Source organism: Gallus gallus, chromosome 1, assembly GCF_016699485.2.
Source record: "Gallus gallus isolate bGalGal1 chromosome 1, bGalGal1.mat.broiler.GRCg7b, whole genome shotgun sequence".
Taxonomy (NCBI): domain Eukaryota; kingdom Metazoa; phylum Chordata; class Aves; order Galliformes; family Phasianidae; genus Gallus; species Gallus gallus.
In genome coordinates, this window is record NC_052532.1 from 75,574,650 (window position 1) to 75,598,576 (window position 23,927).

Consider the following 23,927-nt stretch of genomic DNA (forward strand, 5'->3'; position numbering starts at 1 on the left):
GATCATTGCCGCTGCTTTTTGTTTTAGGCCCATCTCTCTACCCTTTTACCCTTTTCCCTTTCCTGGGGCATGGGTCCCCCTGCCCCGCTAGTCATGGAGCCGGGCCAAACTAGCCTGTAAACTGTTGATAGCCTATCACACCAGCTCATGGAAAAAATTGAATGATACCATGGACTGTTAAACACTACTCTGAGAGCAATAGGTGCTGGGACAGCACCCACTGACAGCACCCATGGAAGCTGAGGGTGTTAAGATACACATTTAGCAAAGGCCACTTTGTTAGTTAACACTAGAGGATTTGCCAATTGAGCTGACACTGCCTAATCAAAACCCCTATGTGCTGTAGAAACAGGCAAAGTTCCCATAGGGCACATAATAAAGAACATGCTGGGGAAAATAGGTCGAGTTAGTTACTCCTGGTTTGGGCAAGCCTATCTGTGGGACTACTTTTGCTCAAGGACTGGGGTGGATGTTGTGGGTAATATGGCAGGATGGGGAATTCTGATGTGTACTTCAGGGGGATTTGATTCTGGGGGAGAACAACCAGTGATATGAATTGTATGTTCCTTGCTTCAAAAGTAATGCCTCCTCTTTGTTTCCATGGAAACTACAACAGATACGAAGAGCCCAATATGTGATAGAGCTACAAAACGGTATTTTTCAACAGTCACTGCCATTAGCTATGCACCTTTGCCAGCCATGAATGAGAGTGCCGCACTTGTAAATATCTGCACCAGCAGAGGTGACCCACTGTTGCTGTCACCGCTGAAACACACCACCCACCGCTTCACTGCACTAACATCCACTATTTGTTACTTATAAACGTTCAGGAAGCGTCGATGAATGTCAGTGGCTGCAATTTCTTCTGCACGGACGAGTTCAGTTCCACATCTTTGCTTCATGCGCACGTGCACGTCTGACGCCATTTTGCCAGACTGCCCCTAAGCTTCCATCCGTCACACAGCAACAAAATGTAATGGAATATTAGTGGGAAGGTTCAACCTCTACTGCCATACCACCACCATCTGCCTCAGACATCATGGGCCAACATAATAAAATAGGAGGCATTACTTTTGGAGACGCGCTCATATGTTAATTGCTATAGAATATTGTATGTCAACACTACTGTGGTTGCTGTTTCAATATTACTTCACTAAGTTACACAGATTTTGATGGAAGATTTTGATGAATTTTCATGGAGCCAAGCAAAGGTGGTGGTGATTAACCAGGGTATGTTGGCAAGCATGGGACCTGAGAGCACGATGTAAATGGTATGGAATAAGAGTGGATATTGTCCTGGTTTCAGCTGTGATAGGCACCTGCCATTGCTCAGGTGACTGGCTAGGCATCAGTCAGCAGGTGGTGAGCAACTGCACTGTCCATCATTTCTTTGACACACACACGGGCTGCTCCAAAAGTAATGCCTCCCATTTTATTATGTGGGCCCACAACATCAGAGTCTGTAGTTCTCTACCCATCAGAAGTGGATTTGCTGCATGTTTTGTACCAAATCACTGTGTAAGACAGACCAGAGATCAGACATGCATTAGGCATATCCTGAATTCCAAAACAGAGGATTCAACTTAGTGCACTTTCCCTCAGCATCTCTAGTGGAGCTTCTTGTGATACAGCAGTGGGTGAAAAGCCTGAAGGACGTGCTTGGCCTCTCTATTCCTTTTTCATTTCTTATACCTTTTCACGCTCTATGACTGCTTAAAGGAATTTCAATCCTCCCCTCAGTGCTTCAGGTAGGACAAAGAGATTCCAAGAAATTATGTTGCCTGAGGTAAAAGAAAATTTCATGATAACTTACTGACATCAGGCAGTAAGAGACTTTCAGGGACTGTCCTTGGCACAGCACCAAGAAAGATCACTAAGATCTGGGGAAACTTCTGAGGTAAGGTGTTTCTACTGATGTCTTGTAAATACTGATACATGAATTGAAGTTTGCCCAGATCGTGGCTGTGGTTGGTTAGCCTGCTACTGAAACTACCGTATGAACAGCCCTTTCTTGCAAAGCAGCACCGATGTATGGAGCGGTTCTTAGAAATGCAGATTTGTACTAAACACATCATCTTCCCACTGATACTCTCCCCTCCCACAGCAACCTGCCTCTTTTCCCAGAACTAAGATCCAAGGCTAAAGCCCACGTCAAGGCAAGCAAAAAAGCATTTGTTCATGCTGTGGTCCAGCCAAAGCACATCGCTAAAAGTGGCTGCAGTAAAGATGATACTCAACTGCGCTCCCGCAAAAAAATTTATTGAGTATGTAGATGCATGAGTCATCACTTGTCTGGAAGCAGAATGATTAGGTCTTTTCACAGCCACTTCCTCCTTTGAGGTGAGTTCTAAAGAACTGGGAAGAGTAGCTCTATTGCAATGGGAGAAACATACCTTTTGTTCCCAGAGGTCACTTGTCAGTGAAAATACCAGTATTCACTTTACAGGTTCTGTTTCACATTTTCAGCTGATGTCTGAAAAGAAAGCTGCTTTAACCATTCTGTAGAAATCCATCTTACTGCAACTGTGACTCTACCAAGTCCTATACATACATATTAATAGGACTGTGGAACCAAGAGTTACAGCTCTTCTCCATTCCAGCCTGGGAAGGGAAGAAGAGCTGAGAAGGAAAAATGAACCAAGATTTTATGCTGCAATCCAGTTAACAATTTTTTTTCTGTTTAGCTTGAGTAGTCACTCAGTCACACATAGACGATTTTTCAGATTTCTGCCTTGGCAACTTTCAAGGCCAGTGTGTTTTTGGACTAAAAGAAAATGGCATTTGGGGCTCTCATCTAGAGGAATACAGGGCAGGCGGAACATATGGACAACACTAAGCTAAATCCTTTACCAACTCAAATATTTCCCTAATAACTCTACAAGAATAAAGTTACCGTTATAATAAAGAGCTAGTAATTTAAGGAATGTACGGGGCTTAAATCCATTAAACCTACACAGAAGATGCTAAATAAGATCAGAACAAAGTAAAAGAAAGTAAGGACAGAGAAGGAGGAAATGCTCAGAGCCCTTGCTATTGGGGGGCATAATTGAGGAGTGTACCCGTTTCCTCTAATACCTTGATTAGCCAGGGCTGTTCAGGGCCTATCTAGATGCTTTCCTGATAACCCCTCTCCAGGGACTCTCCACTCTAGCACCAGATTAGAGAGGTTCTATCTTGATCCACACAAATAGTCCACTGCAGCTCAAAAAGGCAGCTCATAGCAGCCAACAGGCCCGTCTCCCAGCTTAGCAGGAGTCAATATTTCCACGAATGAAGGAATTGTCTAAAAAGACTGTCTGCTTTTGACTACGTGAACAGATCTCAGAAGAGGAGAGTGCTTTCTGTCAAGTCCAAATAAACCAAATTCAGTCTTCTGGGCAGTTTACTTCAGTTCAGGTATAAGCTGAGACCAACTAATGTCTGTTCCTAAGTTTTCATCCTCAAGACCAGGAAAGCTGATATCTAAAAGGATTTTGCTCAAACTGTCATTCATGGTGTCCAAAATCAGGCCCTCCACGAGTGATCGGTTTTCAGTAAAACCAGAGGCTGGCAGTTCAAGGGACAACTGCTTCGTAGATTTGTGACTAAAAGATGGAGAGCTTGTGAGGGGGCTGTGTACTGTGTCGTTGGATTCTGTATTGAGCAGTTCCCAAGAAGACTCAGGGAGAGGACTTTTAAGGGGTGTGCTGTTAAAACCCAGCAAGTCCTGGTTCTCCTGGCAGGGTGTGAACGGCAGCGGAAGGGTTCTCACTGGACTGAAATCCAGCTCATTACCTCTCTTGGCTGACAGTGCAGACTTCCAGGGATCAAGGCCCCCTAGTGGGGGAGTAGTAGTTGCTGGGACTTTGCAGGGAGTGGAAGAAACTGGCAATTTGCTGAACATCTCTTTGACTGGTGTTTTAAAAGGCCCCCTTTCCTCCTGCAGGCATCTCAGCTGTGATGCATTCTCTAGAGGCTGGTTTTCCTGCAGTAAGGGGAGGTCTGCCCCTAACTGGAAAGGATCAAATTCATTGCTCTCTGGGAAGATAAGGACAGGCTCTTCTGAGCAAGGCAGTGCTAGGTGTTGTTTCCTTCTGGATCTGCTCATTTCCCGCCTCTCACACCTCTTTATAACTAATGCGTCAGAAACACCCTTAGATGGTGACTTCAGTATGGTGAAACATTTCTTCTCCATCACGGCTGAGACTGGGACAAATGAGTCTGGCTCTTCCTTTACAGTTACGGTTGAAGCAAAAGGGGACAGCCAGTCTCCCAGCTGTAAGCCTTCCTCTTCCTTAATACAGAGTGTCTCAGGGAAAGAACATGGTTCATCACCAGGCTGACAGTTGTTCTCCTTCAGAGAATGTGTTGGGGAAAAAAATCCTTCATCACATTGGCTCTCTTCTTTGACTGTAGCCATGGGTAAAGAGGATGACTCTTCAATAGAGAACGACATCTACAAAAAAGAAAACAAAAAAAAACACAACAGGAAGTGACATGCAGTCAGTAAAGAAGAATCTTAACCACTCAAAATGCAAATGACAGTGGAAGACAGAAAAGAAGGACTAGCAGCTAAGGACAGCAGGACAAGTAATAGGAGGATCTTCATAAAGAGGTAGCAATAACAACAGCTAGACATTGATCTGCCTTTGAAATTGACACTGACAAGTCTACAGATCATAACGGGAAGAATTTTAGCTAATCGGCTGGAATTTACACCTTTCAGAGTACATCTGCTATGAGCAACTTCTAGGATAGGCAGCTGAACATTTCTGTGTTTGAGCCTCCTTACACTATTTACATATGCAATAACAAAAAGAATGAGGTCATATTTCATAGTAACCAAGGAAAAATAAATGAATAAAAATATTATCAAAAGAAAAATGCACAGGGTAAAAGTAATAATAGCAGGAGAGAATATAAATTACCAGACGAACAAAGGAAAACAGGATCAATGTTAGAAAGAATGGAACAAAACAAAGCCTAACAATGCCTAAGTGTCTGAGGCAGTCATTGAGACACAAAAAGAAAGATCTGTTCGATAATGTTTTTTCTTCAGCTCAGAACACCTAGGAACTCTGCAGAAGTAACAAAAAGCCTTTATTAGAAACCTCTGGGAAGATGTTATACTTGCAAATAAATGATCTTTCAGAAGCAACGCCCTATAATACGGCTTCCTCTTTATTAAAAAAAATATCTGAGTGTTTCAGGGGCAGAAGAAAGCCATTTCCCCTAGTCCTATTTCTTCTCATCTGAGCAGGAAAGAGACATGGTCTTGACTTTTCAATACAGAGCACGCACTCCTCTAGCGAATTAAGGTAACATACACACAGCAAATCAACTAGCAGGAATAGTCGCACTAGAGACAGAAAAGGAGAAGCAAGAATTGTCACCTAGCCAGGAGCTTACAGGCTTGGAGGACCCAGTAAAGATGCATAAAGGAACCATGTGAAAAACACAGTCCATGGAAGAAAATAGCTATAGGGAAAACAAACCATACAAAACACAAACACCCATTCCACCAGTTCCCTACAAGGGAGGGAAAAAACAAAAACAAAGAAAACAACAAACAACCTTTGGAGCAATGCGCACACGTTTATTGCTCTGGAAGGTCTCTGAGCTGTTGTGGGATGTTCCCTGTGCCACAGAGAGAGGAACCTTCAAAGGAGGCTGCAGGACAAGAGGCTGACTCATTGGAAACTGGATCGGAACAAGGTAGGAGTTGATGCGAGGAAGCAAAGGCTTCATCTTTCGTCCTGGAAGGGAAAATAATAGATTCGCTAGCCTCCTACCCTTCTTTCACCACATATGGAGAACTAGACACCACACAGGAAGTGCTTCTAAATACTCCCAGATAACCATTTGATCAATTACTTTCATTTACCTTCCTTGCTAGTTTTGAGGATACAAATCCCAAGCCAGAAGCCCTGATGAAGAGCAAAATATAGCCTTCCATACAGATCCTAGACCTCAAACTGAGGCAAGCTCTGTTGTCACTCAGTTTGAGCACCCAGTTCCCTCCATCTTTCTATCACACCCTCTCTCAGAGACAGCAGCACTACTTTCAGCTCCACAGCTGAGGGATGGGAGTAGCTGTAGGAAACCTTTAAGGAGGCAAGTCTGGATAACAATTACCATTTTTATTCCTATGGAAATCTATGAAAGCACCTGAAATTTATGGGAACAGTTCTTTTTAGTCTAGCCTGAAGTAGACACTCACGTGCATTCTGGGGTTCAGTTTTGCTGCTACTTTTGCTTCCCATGTTCTTCTGGGGATCTGGGACATGTTGCTTCTGTTGCTGTAAACATTATGAAATAAGAAAGGAGAGAGAAGAATAGAAGAATTCATCTTTGTTCTGCAGTCTTGTTCAGAACTGCAAAACAGAAGCCTGTACTGAGCTAATACAGAAAAAGCAGCTGTTAGAGCCAGCAGGACTGCTGAGTGATATCTCTGTGATACTTGCTGTTTTACAGCCATGCCATCTCAAGGCTAGCTACTCAAAATTCATACAGAAACAGAAATAGTACAACAGAGCTGTTCCAAACACAAACTCTGCTGTAGAGCTGACCTTGTTTGGGTGTCCTCAGTGCGGAAATGTGATTTTCATACATTTATTTGTGTATTTTATCTCTATACAAACCATAGACCTGAAAATCAAGCAGAGGCACTGGAGGAGCCATGGTCTAAGCAGAAGGAAAGAGGCCCAGGGCTGTAGTGGTGACAAATAGCGTCTGATTAATTCATTGAAAATCCATCATTAAAACTGCTGAGTTCAAGAGACAGCAAACAGATTTATCCTTCTAAGAGTCACAGTGCAGCTGGTTTCCAGAAGTTAAAAATGAGCACAGAGATCCCATTCACCCTGATTCTTAAACTCAGAACAGGTTGGGACTGCTTCCACAGAGATGAAGATTGTACCTGAACCCTCTGTTTCAGCTCTCTCTGAAGTCTCAGAAAGCTCAGTGTCTACTGCAGTCTATTTTAGCAGTAGACTTCTAGTTGCTCAAAACTGTACAGCTCTTGCCAGCTGCAGAAAGAGCATATCACTTGAAGTTAATTAGCTTGACTCCTTTCCTCAAAAAGGAGTGTGCAGAGCTGTAAGATCATGTGCAGCAGTGATTCTGTCCCCCTCCCCAAATCTCTTATGCTTTCCTTTAATGACTAGCAAGAGGAGATGGGAAGCCCGAGGCCCAGGTCATAGTCTTACTGATTCAGAGTGCTCAGACGATGTTGACCCAAAGTCCAGCGGCTAGTGGCAGCAAGGCAGTGAGAAGGAGAAAAATAAGAGGAAGTTACCAACAATAAAAAGGGACAAATTAATCTTGCACAATTTGAGCAAGCCAGAGAATGAATCTACCCTCCCAGTGCATAAAACATAGAAGAGACTAAATACATCTTGAAAAAATCTGAAAAATTTCCTAGATTTCCAACTGGGATAGAACAATTCCATCCTGTGAGTGTCTAGTCAAACAACAGAGGAAATGCTGGTCTAATTCAGTGGAAAGCTTCTCTTTACAAGTTTGCAGCAGTCCTATGGAAACAGGTTGAACATTTGGCATGATACCTGAAGAATGAATGCATCCCAAAGAAGCTCCAGCAGCAAAAGCCACAGCACCCTTTTCTTTTTTCCTCCAAATACAGAGATCATCTATTTTTCAGAAGAAGCAACTGAATTTAGCTTCTACATAGAGGCTGATGCCAAAGAAGATTAACTTTCCTTTCAAATTAAAGTGCATCTGTTTAGTGTGGCATTTAGGGACTAGATAGGCTGTCCCATTTTCTTTGCATGAAGCATTCACCTTAAACACTTGGTCCAAAGTTAGGCAACGGTTGGCATCAGGGTGAATAGTCCAGAATGAGATTTTACCATTAGCAGACGTCTCACGGACAAACATATCATGGAGGGACAGGTTATGCCGAATAGAGTTCTGTGGAGAAAGGAATGAGGAAGTTGAAAAAATGGCATTTTTGTTATCAGCACAGTAAGGCCTATCTCAAATGTGACTGTCCTGACAGAGAGATTCCATTCCAAAGCCCAAAGTGAACCTTCCTATTCACTGCAAACCCAGCCAAATCTACCATTAAGTCTGTTATTCTCTTTACTCCCAAGATCCTCATTCCTACTTCAGTGATCAAACACCCCACCATTTTGCTTAAGTGGAATGAAAAAAAGGATAAAAAAAATAACATATGCAATAATTGAAAGGAGAGGATATTTGAGGTGGGGTTTCAAATTAATTTCAAACTTGCTCTGCAGGCTGGGAAAAAAAACTTTTCATTTTCGACTGAAAGGCTTACAATAGTATCACCCTGTGGCCCAATGGAACTTCAGGGCCTGCTTATTACCTTCCAACCTGGCTTAGCCACATGCTTAAAATATGGGAAATGATCCTCAATCCAGGTATAGATGTCTTTCAGAGTCATACGCTTCCTCTCAGTGCTGTTGATGGCAAACTGGATCATGGCCATGTAGGAGTATGGAGGTCGTTCTGATACTGAATCCTGCCATGAGGAAGAAGAGGGTATGGAAACAGCAGCAGAATCTTCTTCAGTCTGAGAGACAGAAAAAACAATATATGAGTGCTTGAATATGTCAAGGGCTGGATATTCCATATACTATTTAAATCAGTAAAGGGAGTTCTCAGATTATTCAGGGATTGTCACATCTAGTTCTTGTAAGTCTTCTAATCCAGATGGATTGCATCCTCAAAGGTTTTAGTGTACACTGTTGTCCTCTCCTACTTACCTTCATTCTTTCCCGCAGAGGTATCTGGTTCTCTTTCTCCATGCCTTGCTTCACAGAACAGGGAGTTAGTCCATCAGTTCTCATCTTCCCCAGCCACTGGATGTTAGTGAGACTATTATCCAGCACAGAGCTCATTGCCTCGCCACTGCCTGTTGGGAAAACAAGCCCAAAGCTCTTCTTATTTACAAGTAACACTCTTCCTTCATCTCAAGTGCCAAAAGGAAACAAATAACACATACTTTTAGAAACGGTACCCCTGTATCAGGATAGGAACAAGATGGTATTGCAAAGCTAAGGCTTCTTGTGTATATATACCTTGAATTCCTGATTGCACATGTATCTACCCAATTCCTGAAAAAAGCTGTAACATTAAACAAAACAAAAACTAAAACAAGCAAACATATCAGAACATTCAAACCAAACGATTGTTCTCAACCAAAACAGGACAGTGTTGACTCCAGCACTTTGAGAATTCAAGCGTTTTTAGTTAAAGGATTAATTAAGCAAACAAAAGTCAAGGAAAGTGGCATAAACTCCAAAAGAAAGACCAAGAAAGACCAAGAAAGACCTAGCACACAACCCACGTAGCAATAAAAGTGTCCATGGTTTCTGAACAGCAACAGTAGAAAACTAAGGTTTTAATATTTATGGTGGGGTTGTTTTTAGTAATACAGCTACTGGAGCTGCCTGTGTGTTCCTCTCAGACAGCAAAAACCTGTGGGATAAGATTTGCTACAGACCAAATCTACATAGCTGTTTTAAATTCCAAATACAAATTTGATCTGAGAAGCAAGTCAGAGTAAAATCAGTCCTACTTCTAACATTTGCCCATCAGCTTCAAGAGACAACCAAGAAGGAAACAGTTGCTACTTGGTTATTGAAGAGTCTGATTCATTTCTCTTTCCAAAGCCTAGGCCCCCTTTTGTCACTGCCTAAGGTACTTCATGCTGATACTCACTCCATTCATGATTCCTTTGCCTCATGTTTTGTTCCTCTACACTAGAACTCCCTTCAACTAACCCCACTTCTTTTTATCCAGTACAGAAACTTCGCTTTTTTCAAATGCCAGGACTGCTTTTTTCAAAAGTATATCCACCAAGATCCCTCAGATGCCATTACATATGCACAGCTACTTTGTAATTAATTGAATAACTTTCACTGCTGCATACTGAGATCCAAGTACTACCCTCATTGTCCCAATTTGCAACCCTTTATCTCTCAGAACAAGAAAAGGGTAAGGGTTACATACTGTTCTCCCGTTTCTGTGCAAATGCAGAATCAATTCCTGAATGCCAGACCATTGATCCTCCTGCAAGATCAGGTGTCTGTGAAACATTCTTCTCTCTTACTTGACTATTTGCAGTCCTAGCCACTGTGCTAGGTTCCTCCATTGAGGGAAGGTGCTGTGATAGTACCAAACCTGCTGAATGAGAAGTTCCCCCGCTACTAATGAGAATGAACTTATTGGGCCCATTGTTGCCACATTCTTTTCCTTTTGCTGTCAGGGCCTCTATGATGCTCTGGATATCCGCATTTGTAGGGATGGCCACCACTTGTGTGTTGGGCATGGTAGGATGGTTCATTATCTTTATTCCCGCTGAGAATATCTGTAGTCCACAGTCTATTTTGTCTCTGCATTGGCTGTCATTTTGGTCGTTCTGGCTGTGCTCCTGCTTGGGTGTCTTTTCATCATGACCACTGTTTTCATCTCTTCCTGAAGTACTGGATACCTCCTTCTGTAGAAGGGTCAGTTTCCTTCTTTTGAGAATTAAAGGCCTACGAGGGCTGGTCCTCATTATTTATTTGTACAGTCACTCTCCATTGAAAATGAGAGGAACAACTCCTGCAAAACAAAAGATACAACATAAGAGCACAGACAGTAGGAATAGATAAAAGAGGTCAACAAACCACAGGTCTTTCACAGTGCACATGCTCTCAGCAATTGCCATGCTGCTAGAAAACAGAGAAAGAAAAGCAAAAATGAAAGTTTATAGCAAGATTGACTAGGCTATAGTAAAATACACTTTACCTCTTTTATCAACAGCTTGTGGAAGCAGGATTTGAGAGATATTTGCAGAGTAAATATTTGCATCAGAAGTTGAGAGTCATGATGTATCTAATAACAAGGAAAGCCCGTATATCTAAAGGCTGAGAGAAACCTAGGACTCTTCAGTCTAAAGAAGAGAAGGCTGAGAGGGGATCTCATGAATTTATAAATATCTAAAGTGCAGGAGTGAAGTTGATGGGTGCAGACTCTTCAGTGGAAAGCAACAATAGAAGAAGGGGCAATGGGCAGAAACTGGAACAACAGGAAGTTCTATACTAACAGAAGAAAGAACTTGTTTACTGTCAGAGTGATGCAGCACTGGAATAGGCTTCCCAGAGATGTTGTGGAGTCTCCTTTTCTGGAGATATTCAAGACCCGTCAGCATGTCTACCTGTATGAGGAACCTGCTTTAGCAGGAAGGATGGACTTGATCTACAGAAGTTGCTTCTAACCCATACAATTCCATAAATCTGTGATAACATTTTGCTTTTCTTCACTATTATTCCTTAGCTCCATATTTATCTACTAGCTCTAATTTCTCAGACCTAGAGAAATACAGTTTCCTCATTCTAGTCCACTGTTTATAAATATCTGAAGTATAGGAGTCAAGTCAGTGGGAGCAAACTCTTATCAGCAATAGAACAAGGGGCAACAGGCAGAAACTAGAACATAGGAAGTTCCAGGCTAACACAAGGAAAAATTTCTTTACTGTGAGAATGATGGCACATCAGAACAGGCTGCTCAGAGAGGCTGTGGAGTCTCCTTCTCTGGAGATATTCAAAACCCACCTGGATGCTTCCCTGCCTGAGCCACTGTAGAGAACCTGCTTCAGCAGGCTTTTGTAAAAAAAGTTACACATATTGTTTATCATTAGGGAAGATGGGCAGAACAAAAACAACTAAAAAGGCATTTTGCATTAGTAGATTTGACAGCTTTACAAAAATAAAGCTCACAGTAAGAATCACCTGGAAAGACACAAAAGGGAAAATAACCATCAGATGAACTGCTCCATGAGCAGGAAGCACTGAGGCCAGAGGCTGCACAGAAGCTGAAGGCCAGAAACAGAAACATACATGCATGCAGACTGTAGCATTCAGGGACACATAGTGCCTTTTACAAGGTGCTCCACTCACTTACAGAAAGGTCTCCTTAAAACAACAGAGGTATAACTATCAGCCAGCCTCCAGGAAACTGCATTCCCTAGAGGAACAAATAATTTCCTAAACAGGCCAAAAGCTGTTTTCAGCAGCAGGGAGCAACACAAGGTGCGCACAACTCTATTGAGCTATGAGAACGAAGCAAAAAAATGGTATACAGAAGAGCTAAGCTAGTACCTCATCAAGCCTACGTCTCCGACTCTAAACCCCAACCCTCACCTCCCGGACTACCGGCTGCTGCCAACCCCGACGCCCTCGTCAGTAAATCCCGCCCGCTCTCTCAGGGTCCCTCCATCTAGGCATTTCTCTCCGCGCACCCAGAGCAAACCTCACTGGGCCACCCAGCTCCTCACGGGGAAAGCCCAAGCAACGGGAGACCGCAGTGCGACGGAGAACAAACGCTGAACCTTAATCACAACTCACCCCCCTCCCCAGCCGAGCAGGAGACGCACAAGGAAGAGTTAGCTTCAACACTTCCGGTCCACTCCTCCCAATAGCGATTGTTTCCCTGTTTGAATTTGGCGCCCGGCGGTTCCTTGGTGTCACGTGCCGGCCCGGACCAGTGAAACGCAGCGATAGGCGGGGCGACGCCAGGTGAACCAATGGGTGGTTGGTAAGTGGGATAGGGTTTTGCCTGGCTACCAGTAAAGAGTCTGGTTTGCTCGAGTTGGTAGAGGAGGTTGTTATTAGGTTTGATGGTGGTGGGTCATCTGCTTTGAGAGAAGTTATCCGGTCCGATCCGAGCCTGTGAGACTCCAATCCTACTGCCAGGTTTGGCTCTTGGTGCGTGCTACTGGGACAAAAGAGAGGCTTCAGCTGCCTTCCCAGAGATCTCCAAAAAAGAGCATCTGGGCCTCAGTGGTTCATGAATGGCTGTATCTAAAAACCTTACGGGATCTGCTAAGGGAGCTGTTTAGTTGTTTTGATAATGTGTAGTAAGCAGTTAAAATGTTATGTAGTTTTATATCTTTAATAAGAAACTGTACTTCTTGCAAAATATTTTCTTTAAAATTGTGCACCTATGTCAACCTGCTTCTAAATAGGAAAACAAACTTATGTTTTGAATATAGTTCGTTCTATATATTTGTATTTTACTCAGGTCTTATCAAATATGGATGACTTTAAAATTACTTCTAAAATATTTTTATGAAAAAATTCTATGAGATTTTTTTTCTAGTTTGTGTATTTAAAATATGCATTTTCACAAAGAAATAATCTCTTCTACAACATCATACCTTGTTCAAAATACTACTTTAGAACTCCTTTTGTAGCTTAGACATTCTTGCTTTGTTTGTATGGCTGTTTACCACAACATATTTGGCTATGCTTTCGTGAAGCTTTGGAGCACTTAATTACCCATTCTACTATGTACATGCTAAATCTACTTGGAATTTGATAAAAGATGTAAAAACTACTGGTAGGTAACAGTCTATATGAAGATGTGTATGCAATGTTATTGTATTAGTGTTTTGCTCAAAAATTTTACTGAGGTTTCTAAGTAATTGTTCAAGTCCATTTCCATTTATCTATCTTCTACAGATTTGAGGGTGCTTGAGCATCTTCTCAGAGTGCTTTCCTCCTCCTCCAATTGGTTCTAGCAAGCATCATGAGGTTTCAAGTTGGTTTTACCATACTGTCTGATGCCTCCCAAAAAGAAGTGTACCCGGAAGACTAGAAAGGCAGAGCTGGTATTCCTTGAGAGGCCATGGGAAGGACCCATCCATTGTGCTGAAACTCCACTGTACGTGGCTGAAAATCCAATCTGTGTTTCTACAAAACCTGTAGACCAGAACACCTCTGCTGCCTGGGTTGGTATATGTTATCAGTTTCTCTGTGTCTTGCAAAAACAGGTTTTTTTCCCACATCTCAACAGAACGTTTTGTGTCCTGACAATGAAAATCAACAGCATGGACTTGAATTCATTATAGATGCCTAAAGCATAAATAAGTGCATATGAGTTTCTTCACATTCAAATATAAAAAATAAAATCCTGGGTATTTGAAGGCATAGAACTATAGCATGTACAGACTGCAGTTTCTATTTGTCTTTTGAAAAAACTAATTCTGGTGAGGAAGAAGCTTGCTTTCTATGGCAGTTGAAGATCCTGCACATAATAAACTTTCTTTCGAGGAAATCTTTTGCTGCTCAAAATTGCTGAAATCTAAAAGTTACCTGTTTAAAAACATGTTTTGTTTAAATATGACACTACTAAATTTAGGGAATAGAGGCCTTTGCTTCAGAACTACATATTTTAAATTGCCATCTTTTCCATTCTGTATGTTTTGAATACTTGAATACTTCATTCATACTTGAATAGTTTCTCTCTCATCTTTCCCTTTTATAGTCTGAAGAATATCCCAGGGACTGGTTGCAGTGTCCTAAAAGAGTCCATATTTTATATCTTGTAATATAAAACTTTATGTTTGCATTTGTGTTTTTTTTTTTTTAATAAAGAAAACAGGAGCTGCAAAGGCAGGCTATTCCTACATAGTAATAGTTATAATCTAGGGGAGCTCTGTCTGTTGCTTGAGTTTCTGTTGTTTAAGTAGACTCAAGAAGTGTGGTTTCAAACCTACATGAAATATTTCTGTAGCCCTTAAGATAAAAGGGGACAGCTTTAGCAGCATCTGTTGTGATGGGACAAGGTGAAATGACTTCAAACTAAAAGAGAGGAGATTTAGACTGTATATAAGGAATAAGGGTTGTGAAGCACTGGAACAGGTTATGCAGAGGTAGTGAATATCTTGTCCCTGAAGACATTCAAGGCCAGGCTGTTTAGGGCTCTGAGCAACCTGATGTAGCATTACATGCCCTTGTTCACTGCAGGAGACTTGGACCTGATGACCTTTAAGTATCCCTTCCAACTCAAATAATTCTATGATTTTATTATTTTACCCTGTAAGTTTTATATAGGTAAGTTAGCACTATGGGTTCTGAAACACTGCATGAAATAATTGCTGTGAAGAAGTATGGTTTTTGTTTAGAAGAGCTTAAAATTACCACACTGTCTTTTGTTCTAAATAAACAGTGATTTCTTTGAAGTCAACAGCACTGAAGCTATTAGACATTAGAAAATATTGATAGATTTATAACTCCCTGAACCGTCCTCTACAGATAGATATCACTTGTTTCAGTGGCAACTGAGTTTCTACTCTTTCAGACTCACTTGACAGCTAGGCTCCTGGTAAAGCCTATGTGGTGTGTTCTCTGAAGCAAGGAAGTCCAAGTCAATTGTTCGCTTGTGTTATTCTAAGTTTCTGCCAGGATACAATTATTAGGAAACCAGAGCCATGATTCCCTAAAGAATGGCTTTGGTTCACGTAGTTCAGATGTACAGTAGACAATCACTACCCATAATTAGCTTGCACTTAGTTTCTGAGGGACTGTATAGAAACTTGAGAAGGCTAAAAGGGATTTGTAGTTGTCATAACCATATCCAGGTTGGGATACTCTAGGTAAAAACAAATTGCAAGAAACTGAAGCTGGCTTTTGAGACCCCAAAAGATAAAGATTACTGTAAAAGAAGGATTTTCAAGTCTTGAGTAAGTGCCCAAAGTCTTTCAATGAAATACAGATTATTGAGCTTTGACAGTCTTCTACAGAAAGCTGATTTTAGTAGAATTGACTTTGTGGTCATCTGTTAATCTTTGTGTTGTAGAGTAACTCTGCTTAAGGAAAACATGTTTTGGGGGGGGATATTTTGAAGGCCTAATTAACATTATCTTTGTATTACTCCTATTTGTAGCTATAGTTGCTCAGGAATACTTGAGCTGTAGTGTAGTTCATTTATTCTGCTATGCTAAGAAATAGGATCCAGCTCTGAAATGTTTTAAGTCAGCAGGCATTGAAGGCATTAATGCCTGTTAGACAACTTAAATTTCTGATTTAAATCTTGTGTGCTTTTTTTTTTTTTTAAGTGACCCAAGGATAGTTCATTTGCACCCCACTCGCTTCTCAGAGTGATATAACTTTGAAGTTCAGAGGCTTACCAGCCTGGCTAACAACTAGTTTGCTCTGCTGCAGGCCAGCTTACCTGTTTAATCAACACATTGAAGAAAGATGAGATGGGTGGGAGATTAGAAAATAAGGTTGGTGTTCCTCTGTCTGGAAAAAAAATATATTTTTTTTCTTTTTTTTATTATGTCTTCAGGTGTGTCCACAATTTGAAACAGCTAAGTCATTGGTTTTGAGAGCGTGTCAGAAGAAGCAACATGGTTCTCACAAGGCTCAAAATCAGGATGTCAGCTATGACTTGCTTCATGCAGAGAGAGCTTGTCGAAGAGCTGTGGCCTACAAATTTCCTCCGTTAATTTTTGAGAATTCAGAAGTACGTGCAGTCCACTCCACAGATGTGCTAAGTCACACAGGAAAGAACACACAGCATTCTCACAGACAGTGCAAGGGGATAGGATCAAAAGCCAACTTCCAGGTGAATGGTTCTGAGAACTGTAGTGAAACATCATCATTACCTGTTTCTCTGCCTGTAGAGCCGGAAGTCCTCAGTCCACCAGATATGGGGATGCCACAGTGGCCTTCTTTAGGGAACTGGACATGCAGCAGTGCTCTGTCACAAATCAGTAGTCATGCTGAGTTGGTGTCCAGCATCAGCCACTGTGGGAGAGGGCAAATGGCAGCAACACTGGTTATGGATACTCCTGAGCGTGAGTATGGAATAAAGGTCACCTGGAGGCATCGGCCTCATATCCTTAAGTACCTGAGAGACAGAGGGAAGCTGAGTACCGCTGACATAACTGTGAAGGCTGACCTTGAACTCTAGAAGTCAGGATGACTTTTGATTTGGCAAAACAGTAATTTTATGCACAAGGACATGCTTAAATACAAAATGCTCTCTTCAAGGATAAAGAGGGGCTATAGCTTAAGCCGTTCATTGTGCTTGGGTATGCTAATTCTATTGGGAAGTCGTCGCAACGCGTAAGGGTGCACCTTATTCTCAGGGGCGAGTGGTGCGTTTTTGTTTTGTTTTGTTGTTTGACTGAGCTTCCTTGCAGGGGGTGAGGGGAGGGCGGTAAGCGCAACGAGCCTTCCCACTCACACGCCTCCTGCGATCCAGAGCCTACCGCCCTCCGCCACCAGGACAACTGGCGGGGTGGGGAGGGAGGCGGGGCTCGGCGCTGACCTGGCTGCCACTTCTGCGCATGTGTGGCTCGAATTCTCGCCCGTTGAGGGGGCGCAGCGGCCGGTTGTGGGGCGGTGTGCTTTGCCTTTGGCCAATGGCGTAGGACTTCAGTTACGAGTTCCGCTGCGGTGAGGCCGAGGCAGGGTGCGTCGGCCGAGGTCCTATAGTAAAGGCGGGGCTGAGGATGGAGGGCGCAAGGAGCCGATGCGTGCTCAGTGGGGGCAGGTGAGTGGGGCCTAGCGGGGCAAGGCGGGCGCTAAGCGGTTTGCGGCGAGCCCCGTCCCAGGCTGACCCTGCGCCTCGGCGGGGTCGGCCTGATGCGATAGGCGCGGTGCGCTGCCGCGCTTCCCTGCCCAATGCCAGCTTCTGGCGGACGGGCGCGGCTTTGGGTGAGGCGGCGTCTCCGGGAGCGAAACCACTGTGAACTTTTTTTTTTTTTTTTTTTTTTTGGTGTTACCTTGCGATTCTAATCGTAATTAAGCTTTTCGGATGTGAAAACGGTAGCAAGCTCTTAGGCCTCTGCGTGGAGAAAAAAAAATAAAACAGCTGGAGGGAACTTAACTGATGTAATGGGAAAAGCATGTTAAGTTTGGAAGAGAGATTTTGGAAAGAGATTATGCCTGTGTGTTTGAATAGCTGAAACCCCAAATTACTGAAAATTCAGTGTGAGGATACAGTGAGAAGAGTTTTTGACAATTAATGTGATTAGTGAAGTGCATTTTGAAAATGCAGGAAAAAAACTATTTTGTGCCTCTGATGTTGGGATAGGTGATGTATTTTATTTGATGGATGGGCAGGTGAGATTTTGGGTTAGGCCATTTCTAAATAGGCCCTAATACTATGGTGTTGTGTTAACTTACTTCTCCACAAGTGCTATCTTTCATTTAAAATGGCTGTAATTAAAGTAGCTAGAGTTCATTTTGAAGTCTGATTGACTTTCATTTAGATATGACATATCTTAGTGCTTTATAAAAATAGTGTTGATAGTGTTATTTCATTGTTTTGATAAGTGCTGTGCGTTCTCTTTCCATTTGGGAGAGTCTGAAGTTAAAAAATGTTGGATAAAGTAGAGACATTCATATTCATTCACCTTAAAATCATTTTAAGCATTTAAAATATTGAGAAGAGAATTTGGCTCTTATCACAAAATCATATAATAGAATGGCTTAAGTTGGAAGGGACCTTAAAGGTTTAGTTCCAACTCTTCTGCCACATGTGGAGTTGCTGACAGCTAGATCAGGTTGCCCAGGGTCCAATCCAACCTGGCCTTGAATGTCTCTGGGGATGGGGTGTCCACAACTTCACTTTCTAATGCCTCGCCATCCTCTGAGTAAAGAATTTCTGCCCAGCATCTAACCTAAATTTTCCCTTTTTTAGTAAGCTTGTCCTGTTGCTATCAGAACGTGTGAAAAGTTGTTTGATGCTTTCCCCTCCTCTTTATAAGCCCCTTTCAAGTACTGGAGAGCCATAATGAGATGTCCCCAGAGCCTTCTCTTTTCCAAGTTAAAGAAGCCCAGATTCTCAACCTTTCTTCATAGGAGAGGTGCTCCACCTTTCTGCTAATCTTCATGGCTCTCTTCTGGGTATCCTCCAGCAACTCTGCACCTTTCTTGTGCTGGGGGTCTGAGGCCTGGATGCCTCACAAAAGCAGAGTAGAGGGGGACTGTCATCTCCCTTGTCCTGCTGGCCACTCTTCTGTTGATACAGCTCAAGATACAGTTGGCCTTCTGGGCTGCAAGAGCATGCTGTTGGCTTGTGTCCAGTTCTTGGTCCACAGGGACCCCCAAGTCCTGCTCAGCAGAGCTGCTTTCAATGACTTCTTCTCCCAGTCTATACATGCTGAATGTCAAGGGTTGCCCTGATGCAAGTGTAACACCTTGCACTATTCTCTATTTGGAAGACCTCAGTATACCTTGTCAGGAGTGTTGGGCTAGACTATTATGTATATATGCATGTAAACTATAATTTTTTAAGAAAAAACACACAATTAACTGCTAATGATTATAATTGTTAATCTGTAATTCAGGCAAGACCGAAATCCTAAGTTTCCTATTAGTTTTTCGGTATTTTTATTTGAATGCAAGTGATGTTCTTGAAGTTAACAAGAACTTTTGTAAACTATAGGGTTTACAATTGTGCAAGTGTTATCTTTAGATAAAAAAGAATTGACTTAATATTTTGTTTGCACAATCCCTTTCAAGTCTGAGCATTAACCAAAAACTCTATCTAAATGAGATACATTTGTAAATATAGAATCATTCGAGCTAAAAGGGACCTTTAACGGTCATCTAGTCCAGCTCCCCTGCAGTGAAAAGGGACATCTGTAGTTCATTTGGATTGCTTAGAGTCCTGTCCAGCCTGACCTTGAATGTCTCCGGGGCCAGGACATTCACCATCTCTGGGCAACCTGTTCCAGTGTTTTACTACCCTTATTATAAAAAAAAAAAAACTTTTTATACCCAGTCTAAATCTCTGCTCTTCTAGTTTGAAACAGTTTCCTTTTGTTCTTTGACCGCAGACTCAGCTAAAGAGCCTGTCCCCTTCTGAAAGGCTGCTATCAGGTCTCCCCAGAGCCTTTTCTTCTCTGTACTGGACAGCCCCAGCTCCCTCAAACTTGTCATCACTGGGGAGGCATTCCATCCCTTGGATTATTTTTGCAGCTCTCCTCCGGACGCTGCCATAGGCTCATGTCTCTGCCGTACTGAGGACTCGCATCTGGATGCAGTACTTCAGGTAAGGTCTAACCTACTCGAAGTAGTGGAGCAGGATCACCTCTCTCGACCTGCTGGCCGTAATTCTTTGGATGCAGCCCGGGATAGAGTTGCTGGCTCATGTCCAGCTTGCCATCCATCAATACCTCCAAGTCTTTTTTGTCACAGCTGTGCTCAATACTTTCATCCCTGAGCTTGTATTAATAGTGGAGGTTACCTTGGCCCAGGTGCAGGACCTTGCACTTGTCTTTGTTCAACCTGTCTAGGTGTTACTGATTTCCATCTGGACACTGATCCATTGACCACCACAGTCTGGGTACAATCTTGCAATCAGTTTCTCATCTATTAAATCATCCACCCATCAAATCCATATTTCTGTGATTTAGAGAGAAGGTTGTAATGGGAGACTGTGTCAAAGGACTTACTCAAGTACAGATGATGTAAGTGGCCCTTCCCTTGCCCACTGATGCAGTTGCACCATCAGAGAATCAGTAAGGTTGGCAGACCTCCAAGATCATCTAGTCCAACCTACCACCAATATTTCTCCAGTAACCATATCCCTTAGTACAACATCTAAATGTTTAATGTCTCCAGGGACAGTGACTCAACCACCTCCCTGAGCAGTTTGCTCCAGTGCTTGACTGCTTTCAAAGAAGAAATTTTTCCTAATATCCAACTGGAACCTTGAGGAACCTTGAGGCCATTCCCTCTAGTCCTATCGCTAGTGATGCTGGAGAAGAGGCTGATTTTCCACACCCCACCCCCCCCAACCTTGCCATGACCTCCTTTCAGGTAGTTGTAGAGAGCTATAAGGTCTCTCTCTCTCTCTCCTTGAGCCTACTCTTTTCCAGACTGAACAATCCCAGTTCCCTCAGCTGCTTTTCATAAGACTTGTGCTCCAGACCCCTCATCAGCTTCACTGCTCTTCTCTGGACATGCTCCAGAGCCTCAATGTCTTTTTTTTTTTTTTTTTTTTTGTAGTGACAGGCCCAAAACTGAATACAGTACTTGAGGTATGGCTTCACCAGTGCTGAGTACAAAAAAAAAAATACAAATAAAAATCATAAACAGCCACTAGCTTTGTCAGGCAGAACTTGTCCTCAGTGAAGCCGTGCTGATTGCTTGATATTGCTTTCTTCTCTTCCATGTATCCTGGAAGCTTTGCTAAGGAACTCTGTTCTATGAGCTTTCATCGCATAGAGGCGAGGCTGACAGGTCTGCGCTGGACCTACCCTTAGGCCCAGCTCTGCTTCCCGTAACCTAGTGCGCAGGCGCAGGGATGCTGGTTGGTTCTGTTGTGGGGGCTTCCGCTAGAGGCAAGTGACTCGATCAGGTGTGCCGAGGCAACGCTGTGGCAATGACTAGAGGCCCCAGTCAGCCCTGCGGAACATGTCATCAGCTTCCTGGCCTCATCTCACAGTACGAGGAAGGGCCAAGCGGCAGCAACCTGGCAGTGACGTCTGCCTGTGTACCACCATAATCCTGCATTAGTTACTGTTAACCCCAGGGACATCTGCTTCTACATGGGGAGAGCCTGAATGACCAGCCCTTCACAACATATGCATCAGAACGTGATCTCGTTATATTAGGGACTGACTTTGAAAGGTTACTGAGAATCCCTCAAGTAAAACATGGGAACATTCAAGGGGGGATGTGTGGACTGTTCAATGTTACAGGGGAAGAGTATTTTTAGTATTTTAAATATTTTTACACTTTAATATTGAATAAATGTGACTGAAATGTATTCCTAGATGAGAATACTTTTTGTGATTGCAGTACTCCAGGTTCACAGTCTATCCTGCGCTTGCTATGGTATTTACAGCCTGATTCCACCTACCTTTGATCTCTCTCTTGTAATTTGTTACCTCTTGTTTATCATGTCTGTACTGTCCATTTCTCTAATTTTGACAGTTGAGTCTCTCACTATCTGCTATCTGTTTATCCAAGCATACCCTAGCTGGTATGGAAGGCTGGGAAAAAAATAAACACAATTTTAACTCTCATAAGTGTGAATGAGGAAGTAATCCCCTCATTTCCTATGATGCAGACAGCAGTGTCAAGAGAAGGAAAAAGTAGCAAAACCACGTTCTTGTCACAAAATTTGCCAGATAAAACTTGAAACAGACTCGGTAATGGCAAGTGTTAGAACAGTGAAAGTTTTCATAAAATTGTAGGTTATTTGAATTGTCTCCTCAGTCTGTAAGAAGTTCTTTTCTCTTACATTTTAGGTTACTGAGGACCCATTCCTATAAAGACTATGGTTATCTTTTTTTTCTGAATTTTTTTTTTAAACCACTGTTGATATTAGCTTCAGTAGGAGGGAGTAGTGTCCTGATCTGACATTAGAGATGGTATGACTGATATAAGTTATTTTTGATCAAAATCTTGGTGCAACTGTTATATAATATGCTGATATAGTAGCCATACAGGTTAATGTAGATGCACATATAGTTATGTGTACAGACTGAGGTACAAGAAGCTGGAGAACGGCTCCATGGAAGGGGATCTGGGGGTTCTGGTTGATGGCAAGTTGAATCTGAGTCAGCAGTATTCCCTGGCAGCCAAAAGGGCCGTCCATATCCTGAAGTGGCCTCACCTTGAGCACTGTGTGCATGTTTGGGTGCTGAAGTGTAAGAAGGACTTAAAACTCTTCAAGAGTGTCCAAAGGAGGGCTATGAAGATTGAGAAAGGTCTAGAGCAGGCATATCTGGCCTGTAGGCTGCATGTGGTCCATCTCAGCTCACTCTGTAGCCCACGCTCCCTGCTGCTGCATCATCATGGCATCATCATGGTGACAGCTCTGCCCTGTCAAGCAGCCTGGTCTGGCCTGATTGCAGGGCACAAGGAGGGCACAGTGCACTGCAGACAAATAATATGCCATTGTGCTTAATTTGCAAGGAAATAGTGTCAGTTTTCAAAGATTACAATTTGAAAAGACATTATATGCAGAAACATGCTGCCAAATTCGATCCACGTCAAGGAATGCTTCGTAAAGACGAAATAATGGAACTGAAAAAGGTCTGTCACCTCAACAGAACATTTTCAAAAAAGTTAAAACTCACATGAACTCTCTTATAAAAGCTAGTCGTGATAGAATATCTGATTGCAAAGAAATTAAAACCATTTCCTGATGATGAGTTTGGTAAGCAATAAGATGGTAAGCATGACAGATATAATGTGTCCTGATAAAAAAAAGTAAAAGCAGATTTCTCTAAAATCAGTTTGTCTCACCAGACTGCGGACAGGTGAAGTGAAGAAATAGGAAAATCTATTAAAAAAGATTTGGAGAGTAAAGCTGCTAATTTCAAATTTTGTTCTTTGGTGATAGATGAAACTACTGATGCTGCAGATATGGCTCTACTTGCTATTTTTGTTAGAGATATTGATAACAAATATAATATTGCTGAAGACACAATTAAATTTCTTCTTTTGTATGAAGCAGTAAAAAAAAAAAAAAAATGCATTACACAATTTTCATTAACCTTTGTCAACATACCTGGTATTGCTACTGACGGTGCCCCAGTGGTTGTTGAGAAAAAAGAGAGACATGCAAGATTAATAGAAGATGATGCAATTACCTCTGCTAACTTACGTTTGATAAATATCACAGCAGCAGGCATCAAGAAAATTTATGTGTAAGAGCTTTAAAAATGGATGTCATGCAAATCATCAAAGCTGTGAATTTCATAAAGCCCAAGAGATTGAATCATTACCAGTTCTAGTAGTTCCTTAAAAGTATGGATGCTGATCATGGGGTCATCATTTACTTTTCTGAATGAATGTGACTAATTCAGAGTAAAATGCTAAAAAGACTTTGTGAAGTGAAATCAAGTCCTGTCTGGAGTCAAAAGGAAAATTTGTTCCAGAATGTGGAGATTAAAAATGGCTCACAGATTTAGCATTTTTGCTGGATTTGGCCACTCATTTGAATGAGTTAAACCTGTCTTCAAGCTGAAAATCAACTTATCTGTGCTATGTTTCAGACAATATTAGTGCTTGAACTGAAACTTAAATTATGGCAAGATCAAGTTATGTCAAATAATTTCATGCATTTTGATACATCGCCTAAAACAGTTCTATGAACAGTGAAAAATATGCAGCTGTGCTTTCTGTTTTGATAAAGAAGTTTGAGATTACGTTTCCCGATTT

At 42.2% G+C, this 23,927-nt stretch overlaps 3 protein-coding genes across 23 annotated transcripts in view; 2 read left to right on the top strand and 1 right to left on the bottom strand.

The window, feature by feature from the left end:
- Positions 1-2,238: 2,238 nt before the first annotated feature.
- FOXM1 (forkhead box M1) lies at positions 2,239-17,367 on the bottom strand. 16 transcript variants are annotated; one of them, XR_005845343.2, is made up of 11 exons: positions 12,354-12,422; positions 9,976-10,569; positions 8,727-8,875; positions 8,327-8,533; positions 7,780-7,908; positions 7,545-7,628; positions 7,188-7,229; positions 6,200-6,278; positions 5,554-5,735; positions 3,076-4,435; positions 2,239-2,473 (listed from the first exon to the last, which is right to left on the bottom strand). XR_005845343.2 is itself a non-coding variant. In XM_046943131.1 (11 exons), the coding sequence occupies exons 3-11, from the start codon at positions 10,520-10,522 to the stop codon at positions 3,383-3,385; spliced, it is 2,472 nt and encodes an 823-aa protein (XP_046799087.1). In that variant the 5' UTR covers positions 10,523-10,569; positions 16,400-16,541; positions 17,068-17,367; the 3' UTR covers positions 2,239-3,382. The 16 variants fall into 16 exon arrangements, 15 of the variants coding, with proteins under 15 accessions (XP_046799087.1, XP_040517167.1, XP_040517217.1 ...); XM_046943131.1 differs by lacking the exon at positions 12,354-12,422 and adding exons at positions 16,400-16,541; positions 17,068-17,367 and having other exon boundaries at positions 2,239-4,435; XM_040661233.2 differs by lacking the exon at positions 12,354-12,422 and adding exons at positions 16,400-16,541; positions 16,645-17,039 and having other exon boundaries at positions 2,239-4,435.
- RHNO1 (RAD9-HUS1-RAD1 interacting nuclear orphan 1) lies at positions 12,596-16,816 on the top strand. Of its 2 annotated transcripts, none has more exons than NM_001006563.2 (3): positions 12,596-12,713; positions 13,470-13,738; positions 16,081-16,807. In NM_001006563.2, the coding sequence occupies exons 2-3, from the start codon at positions 13,571-13,573 to the stop codon at positions 16,705-16,707; spliced, it is 795 nt and encodes a 264-aa protein (NP_001006563.1). In that variant the 5' UTR covers positions 12,596-12,713; positions 13,470-13,570; the 3' UTR covers positions 16,708-16,807. The 2 variants fall into 2 exon arrangements, with proteins under 2 accessions (NP_001006563.1, XP_040556938.1); XM_040701004.2 differs by having other exon boundaries at positions 12,600-12,701; positions 16,081-16,816.
- Positions 17,106-23,927, top strand: part of TULP3 (TUB like protein 3) — a 56,629-nt gene continuing 49,807 nt past the window's right edge. For 3 of the 5 annotated variants that reach the window (XR_006933121.1, XR_006933118.1, XM_046909720.1), the window contains exon 1: positions 17,106-17,292. Coding sequence is in view for 2 of the 5 variants with exons in the window: in XM_046909720.1 (XP_046765676.1) it covers positions 17,252-17,292 (41 nt within the window). In the remaining 3 variants the exon portion in view is untranslated. Of the gene's footprint in view, positions 17,293-19,727; positions 19,801-23,927 lie in introns of all 5 variants that reach the window. The other 2 variants (XR_006933119.1, XM_046909722.1) reach the window with 1 other exon arrangement.

What these genes read in the sequence shown, in the direction of transcription:
- FOXM1 (XM_046943131.1), bottom strand. Translation starts at nt 10,522, where the DNA reads ATGAGGACCAGCCCTCGTAGGCCTTTAATTCTCAAAAGAAGGAAACTG. An exon ending in TGCACAGAAACGGGAGAACA is followed by an intron (nt 8,876 to 9,975) that starts GTATGTAACCCT and finishes TTTTCCCAACAG; the next exon opens with GCAGTGGCGAGGCAATGAGC. An exon ending in GGGATGCATTCATTCTTCAG is followed by an intron (nt 7,230 to 7,544) that starts GTATCATGCCAA and finishes TGCTGCCACTAG; the next exon opens with CCGCTGGACTTTGGGTCAAC.
- RHNO1 (NM_001006563.2), top strand. Translation starts at nt 13,571, where the DNA reads ATGCCTCCCAAAAAGAAGTGTACCCGGAAGACTAGAAAGGCAGAGCTG. An exon ending in AGAACACCTCTGCTGCCTGG is followed by an intron (nt 13,739 to 16,080) that starts GTTGGTATATGT and finishes TTATGTCTTCAG; the next exon opens with GTGTGTCCACAATTTGAAAC.